The 15,807-nt window shown below is 43.5% G+C and overlaps 2 protein-coding genes across 2 annotated transcripts; one reads left to right on the top strand and one right to left on the bottom strand.

Annotated features, from left to right (window-relative positions):
- Positions 1-88: 88 nt before the first annotated feature.
- LOC125717904 (pentraxin-4) lies at positions 89-4,637 on the bottom strand. The gene is made up of 3 exons (XM_048991270.1): positions 4,444-4,637; positions 3,273-3,993; positions 89-1,349 (listed from the first exon to the last, which is right to left on the bottom strand). Exons 1-3 carry the CDS (start codon positions 4,579-4,581, stop codon positions 709-711), a joined length of 1,500 nt encoding a protein of 499 aa, XP_048847227.1. The 5' UTR covers positions 4,582-4,637; the 3' UTR covers positions 89-708.
- A 6,565-nt stretch (positions 4,638-11,202) lies between these two features.
- si:ch211-157c3.4 (Lipopolysaccharide-induced tumor necrosis factor-alpha factor homolog-like) lies at positions 11,203-15,704 on the top strand. Its single transcript, XM_048991278.1, has 5 exons — positions 11,203-11,342; positions 14,175-14,252; positions 14,714-14,791; positions 14,939-15,101; positions 15,274-15,704. The coding sequence occupies exons 2-5, from the start codon at positions 14,195-14,197 to the stop codon at positions 15,386-15,388; spliced, it is 414 nt and encodes a 137-aa protein (XP_048847235.1). The 5' UTR covers positions 11,203-11,342; positions 14,175-14,194; the 3' UTR covers positions 15,389-15,704.
- Positions 15,705-15,807: the final 103 nt, after the last annotated feature.

Below are 15,807 nucleotides of genomic sequence, written 5' to 3'. Positions count from 1 at the left end.
CAATATACAAAGGACTGTTGCAGATAAAATCTAAAACGTAACAATTATTCAAGCTAATAGAAGGCAAAACAACATCCAAGCACTATAATTTCACTCAAGAAAAAAACTTTTATTTAGAATTTCCATGTTGAAATGACAGATATCGCTCAGAAATGTCGTATTCATAGTTCCACAAACTTGAACGACATAATTGATAACATCTGTAACTTTAATACAGTGTGTCTCAAACCGGTCCCCGGAAACCCCAGATAGTCCACGTTTTTTGCTCCCTCCCAGCTGTCTGGCAGGGACCGTCCGGGGGTCCCTGAGGAAGAAACACTGCGTTAAAGGATTTTAAACAACATTAGCACCACCTATCTGGAATCAAAACACAGGGCTTGTGTTTAGTACACCTCGATGAAATGCAAACAGTGAAAAAAATTTGCTTGATTGTAATAAAGAGAATGAAATAAGAAATATGATGCTAAACAACAAAGAAACGAACAGTGTTTACATACTGCTATTATATTTGTTCTTGAACAGATTTCCATATAAGGTTCCTATCAAGAACAGTGCATATGCCTTTAGATACACAAGGTTCCGTGAGTTTCTTAAATATGCCCCAACATGTGTGCAATGGACAGCATGCATGTGGCTCAAGCATTTGGATAGTTTGTGGTCTTCCAGGCTGGCTAGATGTTAAAGTACCCTCAGAAGACAAATTGGGTTCTAAGTACAGTGTTCCAGACAGGCACAGTCCACCAGCTGCACAGAGCCATTGAGCTGGTCCACATCGTCCATGGTGAGAATGGGTTCTCTGGGTAGAGACCTCCCCGTGGTGACTGCAGAAACTTCACCAGGATTCAGCACCCGGTCCCACAGGGCAAAGCCGGCCACCCGACCCACGAAGGCCTCGGCCGCATCGAAATCCCCGCCCACTGAATCCTGTTCCTGGCCCATCACCAGTGACCCCCCCGGTGGGATCTCGTAGCCCTTCTGGAACCTGGAGCCGGCCGAGGTGAGACGCCGGTCCACGTACTGCCAGAACCGGCCCTCGGCGGCGGACCAGATGACGCAGAGGTGGTGCCAGTCCCCACCCAGGAGGCTCGCCGTGGGCAGCTGGCGATACGACGGGTCGCCGATGACGAAGTCCATGCTGTTGGGCTGGCTGGAGTTGCGCCCATAGAGAATCAGCTTGTTGTCGTTGTCCTCAGTGGCGTAGGAGAGCAGGGTTCCCACATAGGGAGCGCTCAGCTTCAGCCAGGTGCACATGGACAGCTCGTGGATCCCGAAGGGGATGCCCTTTCTGAAGGTGACGTAGTTCTGGACCGAGGCAGAGGGGAACAGTAGCATGGACTTCACGTTGCATACTGTGGGGGAGGGAAAAAGAAGAGCAGAATAGTCCCTCAGAACAGGGCTTGCCAGACTCTCCGAATCTGAATAGCATAACGAATTCACTGGTAGTTTGGCGAGGCGAGGGCCCAGTGGCATTGATGTCCACCCCTACCTGTGTTTGTGTGTGTGTCTGTATGGCTGTGAGTGACGGTTTGAGGGGGCATGAGTGTGTGTATCCCCACAATGTGATAAAAACCTGTTATTTTGACATTGTGGAGACCATTTTTTCCAGTCCCCACAGGGGGGTAAAGCCAATTTTATGAAAAATCTGTGAGTGTAATCAAAAAACAAAAATTGTCAAAAGTCTTGCATTTTGTTTTGGTTACTTATGGTTAAGGTTATGGCTGGGTTAGGGTTACGGTCGTCATTGTTGGGATTAGGCGTTTCCCATATAAATCACTGGAGAATCCCCATAAAGATATTGATACCTGAACTGCGAGTCTGTATGTGTGGAATTTCTATGCTCTCACCCCATTTATGAGGGTTTGCTTTTGCCATCCAAAAACATGCAGTTAGGTGAGTGAGTGTGTCTCGAAATGGTCCATGGTGTGAGTGTGTGTGCCCTGCCCTGCCCTGCAATGGACCTGGGCATTCTGATCCTGGGAGAGATGCCAGGGACGCCAATAGCCTCTACCAGACAAGCAGTTACATAAGACGGAAGGATAGAATGGAAATTCACTCCAAATTTGTAAACTGTACACTGAATCTGTCATAGGAATGAACAGCCATTACTGATAACCAGAGGTAGAAAGTTCAGGTCCAGGAAGTACAAATACAGACCAAGGTTTTATTTCAACCAACTAGTTTAGCATGAAGAGTCACAGTCACAGAGTGACTCAACTGATTGGTTGAAACAAAATCTTGGTCTGGATTTGTACTTTCTGGACCTGAACTTTCCACCTCTGCTGGTCACATCATACCGAGCCACTTGAATGGGTTTGATTGTACAGCATAAAAGCATGTGGCAGGGAATGACTGAAAGGCCCAAAGCAAATGATCTAACTTCCACTTCAGTGATTCTCTCCCTTTTGAATGTGGCATGTCTTCCTTCCTCCAAAGCCTTGTAAATACTTCGGTTATTTTGCTCTAGATTCTGTGACGTTCCAGCGTCTAGCGTAGCTTGGACTTGCTTCACCGGAGATGCCTTTGCGTTTCTCAGAGTGTTATTCAAACCCTGAGTTCTACCAAGAGTATCCGGGATGCATAAGGAAGAGGCTCCGCAGAAAAATCACATTCTTAGGAAAAACCTGGCATTTTGAGGGAAAGTAGGAAGTCTGAATGTTATTCCAGTTACAGGAGCTGGAAGGCTTTAATTCTTCCTGTTAGAATCGTCAAAAATATTTCACAATTCCTGCCCTCATTCTCTGTGCTTTCACATTGCAAATTCTAATCATAATACACTTTCCAGTGTTTTATTTCTGGTGTCTATAACTGAGATAGATTAAGTTCTTTGTTTACATAAGCTTCCCCCCTTTGATCACAATAGCAAAAATTTCCATCATATAAAATTTTATTCCCCCCCCCCCACCCAGCAGAGTCAGAATGCTGGAGACCTGGCTTTTCAAAAGGATATTATAGGTATGGGTGGCACTGTGGTTAGCACTGTCACCTCACACCTCTGGGCCCTGGGTTCGAGTTTCTGCCCGGGTTCCACATGGGTGGAGTTTGCAGGCTTCATGACAAACCTGTCAAATTTGGATACTTTGTTACCTAATTGTTTCTGAATACCTCCTGAAGTACGATCAGCTGTGATCTGAGTGCGGTTTTAAGCATATAAAAGAATGCGTGGCGATGAGATGACTGCACAGCTATGTGGCTGTGCAGGTGCCGCCCATGTGGGTGCCATGAGACCTGCTAGGAGATAAGCCCAGTGGTTAGCTGCCCTGAGGGATACACACTATTGCCTGGTTTCCCGGATGTGTGCTGCTGATGTGGGATTCTGTGCCTTAGAGGCAGTTGCAGCACGTCCCGTAGCTCTGGTTCTTCCTGGGCTGCAGCTTCTGGCATGGCTGTGAGCGGCCCCTGGTCAACCTTGGACTTCCGGGCTTTGGAGTGTTGGGCCAGGAGCTTCTCAATGGGGTGGGGGCTCCTGGGATCCTCTTCCCGCCGAGCGGGTGTAGCTGGGGGGATGTAGCCAGAATCGAAGTGATGGAAGCCCATGGCCTGAAACATGTCCCACAGCCGTTTCTCCAGCCTGGAGATCTTCTTCTCTTGTTTCCTTATGGAGTCCCTCAGGGTCCTCAAACTGCTCTGGAGCTGTCCACTATGAGCTGAGATCATGCTCATCTGTTCCTTGTGGACTTGGAGCTCCTGGGTGAGGTTGGACAACATGACCTTCTGGCTCTCCTTCCTCACGACCTTGCCGTTCTCATTCACAGCTCTCTCCAGAGCTATGACCTTCACCTCCATCTTTTTGGTCTTCTTCTGCAACTTTGTCATCCAGAATTTCAGACTCTTCAGGTCATTGGCTGTCATGGTCTGGAACTCCTTCAGGATGTCGGAGATGCTTTGGTACTGTGCCATCAGCTCCTGGAAGCGCGTGTCTATGTTGTAGGAGATGTTGTAGTTGGCGGCGATGTCACTGAGGCGCACGAGAGTGACCTCCTGGAACCGGCGGAACTGCAAAGCGGATGGAAATACGAAAACGGTCATTCAAAACAGACGGGCAGCAGCAAATGTGATGTAGTTATTCTCATGTTAACTGTTGGCAAGACAAGAGCTGACAAGTATACAGGGACTAAAGTGGCTTTGGCTTTTTAATACCCTTTCTCCTATTTTTATTCGCGCAAGATTCACGTTTTAAGTTTCATGAAACTTGAATCTGTGACTTGACGGCATAAAAATAGAAAAATGAATATCAAAAAAAAAAAAAAAAAACACCGTACATAGTTCTGCTGTGACTTTAAGCCGTCACCTGGATCTTGGATGCCGTGAAAAGCTTTGAGGACGATGTTCAAGCAGACAGCACAGCTGAGACGATATTAATACATCCATGCAGAATTTTCACCGAGTCCGGTTGCCTGACTGAAATGAATCGAATAGACGGGTCCAGTGTTACTCATAACTGACCTGCTCATCCAGACGCTTGAGCCTGTGGATTACAGGCTTGGGCTGCTCTGTCTGGACCCCCTCCTGGCCACTGATGAACTGCGTGTGGAGGCAGAGGACGATGAGGATGAGGTCCACTCTCACTCTGCAGCCCGGCATGATGGAGGTGAGAGGATGTGGATTTCACCGCTGGAGCCTGAATAAAGGATCCCTTATAGCGAGGGAGGGGCTTTTATTCAGTGGCACTGGGAGTGGGTGGGGAGGAGCCAGACTTGAAGATCCGTCCCATCACTGGATACTCCAAAAAGATGGGGGGGGGGGTTTCTTGTTTGCCAACTTGACGTCAAGGGGGCCAAACTATCATCAGATGGGTTTAACAGATGCCCTAAAGACACAGGTTTGCTCTCTCTCAAACACATTACACACGTCACAGAAAGTCAGATTTCCTGTCCAGCAATAATGACACTGAATCACCCCCCCCCCCATCTTTTGTCACTTTTGCTACTTTCTTGAACAAAGTGAAATCAGGTTTGCTGTAACCTCCTCACTTTACTCTGAGGAGCTGAACGTCATCGTCGATGCAAGCCTGTCGTTCAAATGTCACACGGAAGAGGCATCGAAGGCAGGCCTCCTGCAGTTACGGAACATTGCCAAACTGTGATGTTTTCTCGCTATTCGAGACGCTGAAAAACGAATCCATGCTTTTGTATACAGGAGGTAAGACTTTGTAATGTTCTATTATCTGGGAGCTCACACCACGCATTAAACACCTTTCAGTGCATTCAAAATGCATCAGATCAACTGTCACCAGGAGCAGGAAGTCAAAGTTCTCCTAATATTAGGTACTTAAAGGTCTCGCACCCGCCTACCTAACAGAATTACTTCAAGGAAAGGTTACTTGAGCTAAATCTGTTCAGTCTCAAGCAAAGGAGACTGAGGGGGGACATGATCCAGGTATATAAGATTCTAACAGGGTTGGATGCTGTTCAACCAAATAGTTACTTCAGCATTAGTTCAAATACACGAACTCGTGGCCATAGGTGGAAATTAGCGGGAGAACATTTCAAACTGGATTTAAGGAAGCACTTCTTTACACAGCGCGTAGTCAGAGTATGGAATAGTCTTCCTGATAACGTAGTGCAAGCTGAATCCTTGGGTTCCTTTAAATCAGAGTTAGATAAGATTTTAACAACTCTGAGCTATTAGTTAAGTTCTCCCCAAGCGAGCTTGATGGGCCGAATGGCCTCCTCTCGTTTGTATAGTTCTTATGTTCTAAGTTTACAAGGCGAATTGTACACTCAGATCACAGGACGCAGGTTATGTGGTCATTCCACATATAAATAAAGTGACATTTGGCAGTAAACCCTTCTGCTGCAGGGCCTCTGTTGTGGAAGTTTGACAGCTTATCTTCTGCATTACTTCTGCAAGTTTAGCTTTCCCACAACTTAACACATAACAAACCGTAACTATGGCTGCTTGTGCTGCTGTACATGCCATGTTGACCTACAATGTTTGTCCATGAATGTGTCTATTAATGTTTTTACCACCCATGATCTCTGCCTTCCTTCCAACTTGTCCGGAAGCTGCCCTGGTTGGGCACCATTGGAGCTGGAGTCCTGGTTCAGTCCCATTGATTATGCAACTTGCTAACTGTGACACTGTCTGCCAGCTCATACAGACCTGCTTGGAGGACAATTGGGGTCAAAAGAGCAGAGTGTGTGTGTGTGTGTAGTTTTTCATTCTCCCATAATGCAAATGTTTTTCCTGCAAGGTAAAATAACATTAATCCCTAACTCATGTATACCCCCATTCAACCAGGGGCGTAGGTTTCATATCAACATTACGGGGACGGATATAAGAGGTGTGACGTCACGTCGCCTTATAAGGCGATTCTGTAGTCGCGCTGTATACGGTTCGTTTTTTTTTTGTAAACTGTTGCTGTTATAGCTGCAATATATGAGGTGAATTTTGTGTTTCTATTGTACGGTTACTCATCTTCAGTAATATGGTAGTTTAAGTGCATTAAGTGCCGCATTATGCACACCGAATTTGCGGGAATTATTAAAATCATGCACAATTTGCGAGATTCCACGACGAATGTCAGGCCATGCACAGAGGGAAAATGACCTCAGCTCAGGGTCCACTATGATGTCACTTTCCTGCACCCTGTCTCTCTCACAAAGTATCTTAACATCCTAAGAAACGCAACCCACATAAAACAGCGACTAAATCTTCTCCTAGAGACCCATAAAAGTAAATATAGGAGATTTACTGAATCTCTTCTTGGCAATAAATGGGACTTTCTACCAGCGCTAAATGATTCTGGAGTTTCCGGTTTTTGAATAACTCACTCTATGGCGTTTACTAAATAAATGCCAAGTCTGGCCCTGTTTTTGATGGGCTTTTTGCTCAGTCTTACGCCGTAACTGCAATGACGGTAGGATGACGATTGTAACCGACACAAACGCTATGTACCGCTGCGTTATCAACCTTGCTATTTGTGCTATATTGTTATCTAACCAAGCTAGTTGCAGCTTGCACAAATAAATAAGATTATCTTGAAACTTCATCGACATTAGACGATTAAATTCCTCCATTTCACGTAGCCTTTTATTGATTACTTGATGGTTATAATGCAAGCTTTTCACAAAGTTAAGATTAAATACAAACCCGAACTTCGCTCTCTATGTTAATCGGCCCTTTACTCGCGTGCCTGGAGGTGACAGTGTGCCTGCTGGAGCAGGAGCTGAGAATTAATAAACCGTTTTAACGGAAGACAGAGGTTCTCCAAATAAAACGTGTAAGAAAATAACATGAAATTATGTAATGAGACGTGATATTATTTAGAGGGATAATCCGCCCCATCTCAATAATGGGGGACGTGCCCACCTCCCGCCAAGTCTACGCCTATGACTACAACAATAAAATTGTTTTAGAATTTTAAAAGTAAATATCACTCTAACATAAATTCCCCATATTTCTGCACAGTGACGTGTAGAGCATCCTAACAGTTTGCGCAGTAATATTAAGAATGAGTGATGTGTGCATGTCTGCCCGTACCTACCACTGAGAACACCGAGGTCAAGTCCTCAGCTTTTTTTCTGCAACTCCAATAACCACGACATCCATTGCAGGGCGCACCTAGGAAGCGGTATCACTTTTGACTTCGGTATTTCAAAAATCCTGGCTACGGCACTGGGTCACGTGTGAAATACTGTACGACCTGACTTCAGCCCGCGAATACATTCTAACTTATTATTGCTTAAACTGTTGCACGATGAATGCACACAGAAAGTGTTTCTCAGTTCTCAAGAATGCAAAGGTAACACTAAGAACTTGTTATTAAAACACGTAAAGCATTAACCATGGCATTAAAGGCACGCCAGACTAAACACTGTACTCAAACCAGTATGGCAAGCCAAATAGTCTTTTATTAGCATAAGGCTAACTCGTCACGACTTGATTTCTACTAGTAAAAAATAACACTCTAACTAGTAAAAATATTAATTTTTACTAGTGATAACGTGAATTTTAAACATCTATAGTTTTTTTATGACTAGTCCAAATCATTATTTTCACTAGTAAGAATTGTGTTTTTACTAGTAGCTTATACTAGTCAAAATGTAACTACAGATATCTACAATGGGAGTTCATCTTAGCAAAAAATAAATTATAGGGCTCTATAATAAGACTTCTTACTAGAAAAAAAAGGTTATTCTTACTAGTAAGAATTGCATTTCAGACATCTTGAATTCATATTCTTATTAGTAGAAATTATATAATGCTAGTATATTTTTCTAGTAAGAATGTTATTTTTACTAATAAGAATGAAGTTATGATGAGTAAATCTTACACTAATGAAAGACAATTTAGCTTCCCATAGAACCAGTTTTTGTCAGCACCAGTTATTTTCTCCACATTCAGACGTCAGTGCTCCTTGAAGATATTTCTTGAAAGCCTTTCAAATCAGATCAATCTCTGCCGCATGCGGACAGGCACCCACTTCTATTTAAAACCAACTTTTTAAAAACTCTTTACGTATCACAAATATTGTTCATTGGGTGAAATATGGGATTGCCAGTTTACCAAATTTCCTACTCGTATCATTGTTTTCAACAGCGTCTAATACGTTGTTGCGTGACGGGAAGTCTGCATTTCCTTTTACTTTGACAGTCCCACTATCAGCCGGCACTATATCCTACCGTCCGAAACGCGTCACACTAGGGCGGCACAGCGCCTCCTCCTGTTCAATAGTAGAATTATTATTAAGGGGTTTTATTGACGTACCATATATAGTACCATACATGTTTACAGTGACACAAGATAATGATACAAAATAACGTGACGGCAAAAAAGTAACAGGACAATAAATAGGCTAAATAGTAAAGTGACCAACGACCATAAATAAGACGCTCTTTTATCAAGTGAGAAAAAAAACCCTCCCCACAAACACAACGACAACAACAACTTGCAAAACCGCATATAAGAAAGCAGACAAACAGCAGGGTTGCCAGCTTTGGTCAGCTGTCTGACGTGGGGTTTTCCATTCGTCTGCACGCGCATTTACATGTATGTAACAGATTTAAATAGTCTGTATAGGGTTTGCAAACGAATCCAAGGCTTTTGATGTAGCCAATTTTAGGTTTATAATAGAATAATATAGATTTGTCTCAATATGTCTTACGTGAGACGTCTGAAAGCGTGAGTGTCACGCCTGATGCATTAGAACCGGCAACCCTGAGACAGGGAAGGATTTCTCGAAAATAAGCACGAGATATTTCCTTTCAGGTCACAGTGACACAAATAGCGGTTTGTTAGCTAAATAAAATATTCATCAAATACATTTCCTGTTGTGTCAGTTTAAAGCTTTTACTGGTGCAAAGGATTCATCTGATGGAGCCAATGGCGTCATTTCAATAAATGAATATTAGCCCGCACGTTTTCCTGACTGTAAGGTAATTCGGGAGCGTCCGGTTGGGCTTCTGCATGAGGGCACCGGAGTGTATTATGTGGATTTTTTAAGAAAGTCCCAGACATCAGTGTTGAGATGAATAATTAACAATTAATAAAAGATACCCCATTAAAATCAGGTTACTGGACCAAAACGTTATTATTGCTATTTTTAAGGTTTATCGCCTTAAAAAATACCACAGTGGACCTCTGTAGTAAGCTAGTACCGAGTACCACCGACTGCTAGAAAAGGGAAGGGGTGTGTACAGGGCGGGAGCGGGTGTTGTCATAAAGAATGCCTATTTCGATCCGATTTTGTTCAGAAGACCGTTCAGGCCCCCTAACTTTAATCCCCCCACAAAAACCGGTTTAGACCTCCGTCTATAGGAATGCGGCTCCGCTGGAGCGACAGCAATCTTCCAGTTGACTCACACAAACAGCGGCCTCTAGTCTGAGTGTGAATACACCTCCCACACCAGTATCAGAACACCACACCCTTCGTATGACCCACGACAGTAACATATGTAGGAAATTCCCACATATGTGCACAAATAAATACTGATCGCTATAGCCTAACTGGCATACACGGATCCGGGAGGTGGTGGCAAGGGGTGACCCTGCATCCCGGCGTATTTTGCATTCTGGTTAAATCTGAACGATTAAAAGGAAACACTCCTTTTATTACGTTAGTGTTTCTCTGTATCCCTGATGATACACTGATAGAGAATGAGCTCATAGAACTGCTGAGCTAAACATGCGCTTTCAGAACAGTGATGCGGAAATTTGGGAATCGCGTACTTAAGGTTACTTGTAAGGTTATTACATTAACTGCAAGAAATTTATACATTAAATGTGTATTTGATCATTCTACCACTGGCTGAATTATATACAATGTAGAGTTAAATATAAGTACCTTAAATATTCCCTTAACATGCCTTGTATTCATATTTAGATTTATGTTCCACCCCAAAATGACCTCTGGTCCCACCCTGGCCGCCACACAGAACATTTTCTGACTCCGCCAGTGCTGACAACCATGCATTACAAACGTTTTAATCATTTATTCACTTTTGTTGTAATCAAGATCACTCTTCGCTGATGATTAACAAGATCAATTACTATTATCCAATTATAAGTATCTTATATGTGTTTTATGGCGTCAGTTATTTTTTTCAGCTTTTTTTTTCAATGACTATATTTAGAAAATTTAGAAAGTTAGAACTTCAACAATAGTAGAATTAAAATTTCGTCAGTGGCATTCCTTAAAGCTTATTTAGGCTAATTACCAAATTAGGCCTACTTTTGAGTGCAATAGCGTGATGGTTGGCATTGACCTGCAGACTTTTCGAGGGGCGGCTGCTCAGGCATCCCCCGCCCCACTGCACGTGCTTGATGGTTACTGTTTACAGGTGTTAAAAGTACTTCGGTAAATGGCATGAGAATCCCTCAGGGGAACAGTTCCAGTATATTTTACGGTATTAGGTTTTGTTTACAGAACACAAACATAAAGCATTTTTTATTTACTATATCCTTGTTCCACTACTCTTACCATGCAACGTTAGCTGCAGCTCTGACAGCCACGAGGAGCACAAAAATAACCCAGTACTAATCCAGATCAAAAAAGCGTAACAACACTTAAATTCATCAAAAAAATCAGGAAAGCAGAAATGTGTTAGTGACATACGGGCGCGTGACGCCGGGACAGTCAGTGTCCCAAGCAGACCGGGGCACATTCCTGGACAGCGAGTGACAGAGCCTGCCTTTGTCGGGGGAGAAACAGGTTTAGCAGTAGGACGGATTCCTCAGATGTGCAAAGCAAACAGAATGGCACCGACCCAATCAGCTGGCTCGTGACTCAGCACCATGCATATTCATTTCGCTCTTAATTCACACCAGAGGTGGTGCCGTATAAATAGAGGCAGTCTATTAACATCTGATCATTTAGTACAGAATCACTGTTCTGCACACAGGTAAGATCCGTTAAATGTCTGCTAATACTTTTACGACATAATTAAGCATCATATTAAGTGTTTTAAAGTTCATGGGAAATACTACATATGATTTAACTTTAAATACGTCGCCTTTTAATTCTCCAAATACAAGCAGACGATGGATGTCAATGTATCATGAATATAAATGAATTATTAGCATAGGAAGACAACCGAGTAAAGTTCGTATATTTATACATGGTTTTTGGAAAAGTTAAACTCGGCTGGTGTTTATGAGGGTGCCCGGTGACGCCTATATGTGACCTAAAAAAGGCTAAAGCATCCTCGCTGCTTTTATTTATTTTTTTATTTTTTGTTGCGTAATTGATTGATTGACTTGGATTATTTATAGCAGCGTGGGGATTTCCAGGACTCAGATCGGCATAATTTCCTCATTCCGGCGTATTATTATGTATCCAATATGCCCGATCGGGGCCTTTCACATGATCAATCTTACTTGGAGTCGGCATCTTCTCCACGCAGTTTCTGGCCTTCTGATAACCGTGCGAGGCTTATTTGCTAAAACGTGACCCAGCGAAGTGTCCAAAACGAAAGCTTACCCAGTCAGTGTAAAAGTGAATTTTTTATATTTTTTAAAGGAATGGTTGACTGATGTGAGATTCCTTTAAACCAACGCATGAAGTTTGCTGAGGGTTTAACAAGTTTCCATTGGTACCGTGGACGGTTTTGGTGCATCGATCATCACTATTCCTGCAGGATTTTTCACTTTTTTAATTTAAACGTGTTAAAACGACCAATTTGACTTCAGAAGGACTTTACAAGTCTACAGCTACAAATCAAAAACCATGTCTAGACACACCTCCACAAGAAGATCATGCTCTTCTTTCTGAATGACTGCAAGAGACTGCTATGGAATGACAGGAAGTCAGGAAGTGTCACATATGACAGAGGGATGAAAAAATGCCACCGACTGACATTCCAGGCCCATTTTGTGTTTTATCTTGGAATTTGAATCCGATTTTCCCATGTATGTACATGATCGAGCAGAAAGTTTGACATTATGGGATTATTTTTTAACTGTATAGACTTTAGGGCAGGAAGATAAGGCATGAGGGTTTACCCACTAGACGCTGTGAGGATTCACTGTATGGATGATGTACAGAGGGAGGACGAGATTCCCATTGTGATTTGTAGAGGAATTTATTGAATAAGTAATAATGAGAGAACCACAATGTTGACTAGGCTTGGTCTATGGGGATCCTTGTAGTGGAAGCGTTTCAGTAAATGTTTTTCATACAATACTATAAGAAAAAGGGTAACGTACTGTACTTTGCTGGTTACTTTGCTTTCTTTTTTGGGGGGGGGGGGGGGGGGAGGAGGAATTTGACCTAAGAAAATATGTTTTGTTACAGTAAGAGTAACATCAACAGTCTGTGCGGACTTCCGGAATTAAGGAGCTTTGCTTTAAACTGCTAATTATTGTGAACCAGGGAAATAGCTTAATTTTGGGGGGGTTTTTTTTGTACAGCATTTCTGCACAACAAAGCAAAATGGATTCGGCGGAAAACGCATTAATGAGATGTAACTGGAGAGCGGAGGGTGCAGAACTCGCTCTGAGTAGGATTATAGTGCGTCATGCCTGCCAAAGCCTGGTTGAAACCAACAGGAACCAGCCAAGCGACACGTTTTCGTGTGTATTTTGAGTTCTTGGTGAGTAATGTCCATAGCTCTAGGTGGCAGAAGCCTCACCTTTTATCATTACTAGGCGGTTCCCTCACGCGTGGTACAGGCACCTGTCCTCTACATCACCGGTTCCTGGGTTTCATTTATGTATCATGCCAGTGAACAAGGAAACGAATGTCCAGACTGGGGCTAGATTTGCCAGTGGCGTGATTACTGATCTTAATGAAAAGTCAAAATGCACTCTGAGAAAATCTTAGCCGTCAGCACATCTTTCTTCAAAGGAATGTCCTCCGTTTTTGGCTGAAACGACCTGTCAGATCCGCCAAAAAAGCCGATAAACCGAGTTTCCATTCCCTTCTCGCTACTCCGATATCCCCTCACCGTGTCCTACTTGTTGAACTCGTAGTGTGTTTGCAGTCTTGCTGGTAGTACTGGGTGTAAACCAGACCACTGTTGCATCCGTCTCGCAGGGTGTGTGGCGACTCGCGTACATCTGTCACTGGTTGTGTGACAGAACACTGCTTGTTCCTACAAGGTGTCACTTGTAAGCTGTGAGACAGTGTGTGGAGTATCGAGGGGGGTTTTAAAATTCTAGCCCGGAAGGGGATGGATTTTAGATGTGTAATATAAAATGTTCCAGAAGGGGGCGCCAATTTAACCCTTTCTGTAATGTGGTTGATGGTACACGGCTAATTGGCTTTGTGTTTGAGTGTGTTTGTTTCTCATTACTTGCATTTCTGGGTCCTCTCCTCTGTGTTCTGCCTTTACTTTCCCCATCTTTTCCATATCATACATCATTTTGTGTAAGTTATGTAACGATGGATTGCTACACCTTTCGAGTGCCTTGGGGCAAATGAGTTGAGAAAGGTGCCATCTAAAAATAAATTTGAATTGAACGTCCGAGGAATATGAGCCAGTGACCGGTGCTCTGCTTCTAGATTCTGCTATGGGCCGACCTGAGATGCGCGGCTCACTTGATGCAGAGACTGATGTGTGTCACAATGTCCGTGTCTAGAGCGGAGTGTGGCATTGATGTCTGTTCCAGTCAGCGAGCAGATCTCACCTACTTTTATTTTATTGCATCCTGTTGTGACAATCTGCCTCCTGATGCTTGACTGTTCTCTCTCTCTCTCTCTCTCTCTCTCTCTCTCTTTCTTCCTCCCCCCCCAGAAATCCTTCAGCTGAAGAAGATGAGTACGTCGGTGAATGGGGACCCTGCGACTATACCCCCACCCTACATCATCCCAGGCAAGGCTTACCTGATCCTCTGTGATCATGTTTTTCTCAAACCGCCATACACACAGTTACGGGACCAACTCCAGTTAAGTATCAGATTGCTCTAACGTTGGGGCTGAACCCAGATGCAGGTTAGCCTTGGACTTTGAGAAGTTAACATCAGCATGGACACTTGTTGCTGATCTTAAGTAGCTGCTCCATTCTTCCTGAGGTGGCTAAGGCTGTAGGTTATGCACTAAACATACCTGCTTGAACCTGCAACGCTGAGTTGGCCACCATGTATCAGTCCTCGTCACTTCATGGGAGCTTTTCCCTTCAAGGTGTAAATTCATTGATTTTGCACAGACACTATGACAGTTATAGAGTTTAACAGATTTTCTCCAACGTATTTGGGTGAAATGATGCATTTAGAAAAGATTGACAGCCTGCAAAAACTAATAGTTTTCTCGCCGATCTGTTCTCCGCACCTGCAGTGGATGAGAAGGATGACGTTAAGGTCTATCATCCGCACACGCCATTTAGCCCCCCAGAGAGCACCCCGTATCGCAACGGTGAGTATATTGCCTTAAAATTGATTTGGAGATTTTTTCCATTTTAATTTTAACTAAGATTGGCAGTGAAGCTTTTAAGGTCTGCCTGCTTCTGTGCAGTTAAGTACTTTTCACAGCTACTGCATAGCTCATCTTCTTTTTCCTCAGTCCAAGCCGAATCCAAGAACAAGTTTGTAAGTTATGAAACCGAGCTGTCTCGTTCCCCTGGAATGACAACATGCATAAACTGTCAGCAGCAGGTCATGACTGAAGTCACCTACAAAGTTGGAGCCTATGCATGGCTGATGTGCTTGCTCTTTATCCTCTGTGGGTAAGGTTGCTGCTTCTCTGTGCCTGTATTCACTGAAAATGAGTTGTATCACTTTAGCACTAACTTGTAGCTTAGCACAATGCCCACCATGGATTGTCAGGCACTGACACTTCTGATTGGGTTGTACTCAGTGGCTGAGCACTCTGTGATTGGGCACCCTGTTCTCTTGCAGGCTGGTGATTGGATGCTGCCTACTCCCCTTCTGCATGAAACACTTCAAAGATGTGTATCACTCCTGCCCCAGGTGCCACCAGATCTTAAGTGTGGAAAAGAAGAAATGTTGCTAACACTAGGATCTCCTCAACAGCCAGGGAAAACCTCAAACAACCTTTCTTTACCCAACGCCACGCATAGTTAAGCAATATGGGTGCTTTCAGTAGCCTTGCATGTACCAGAAAATCGCAGTCTTCAGTTGAACTACGGCCAAGCAAGAGTGATTGTTAATCAGAAGTAATTTTTATGCATTTTTTAGGCATCAAGGAAGATGTCATCCTAGAAATGTTTAGGATAACCCAAGATGTACGAATATTTTGTAAATAATCACTTCCTATGGTGTTTTGAAGAACTTTTAAATGCAATTCAATAAAGGCAATTTTCCAAGTATGATGGACTTGAACCAGTGCTGACAGCAGCTCGGAACGTTTTCCCATAATTCAAGGGCTGTTTGCTACCAAACTTACCACCCATGAGGCAAAGTGCCTCGACT

This window comes from Brienomyrus brachyistius, chromosome 22, assembly GCF_023856365.1.
Source record: "Brienomyrus brachyistius isolate T26 chromosome 22, BBRACH_0.4, whole genome shotgun sequence".
Taxonomy (NCBI): domain Eukaryota; kingdom Metazoa; phylum Chordata; class Actinopteri; order Osteoglossiformes; family Mormyridae; genus Brienomyrus; species Brienomyrus brachyistius.
This window is presented reverse-complemented; position numbering and strand designations above follow the sequence as displayed.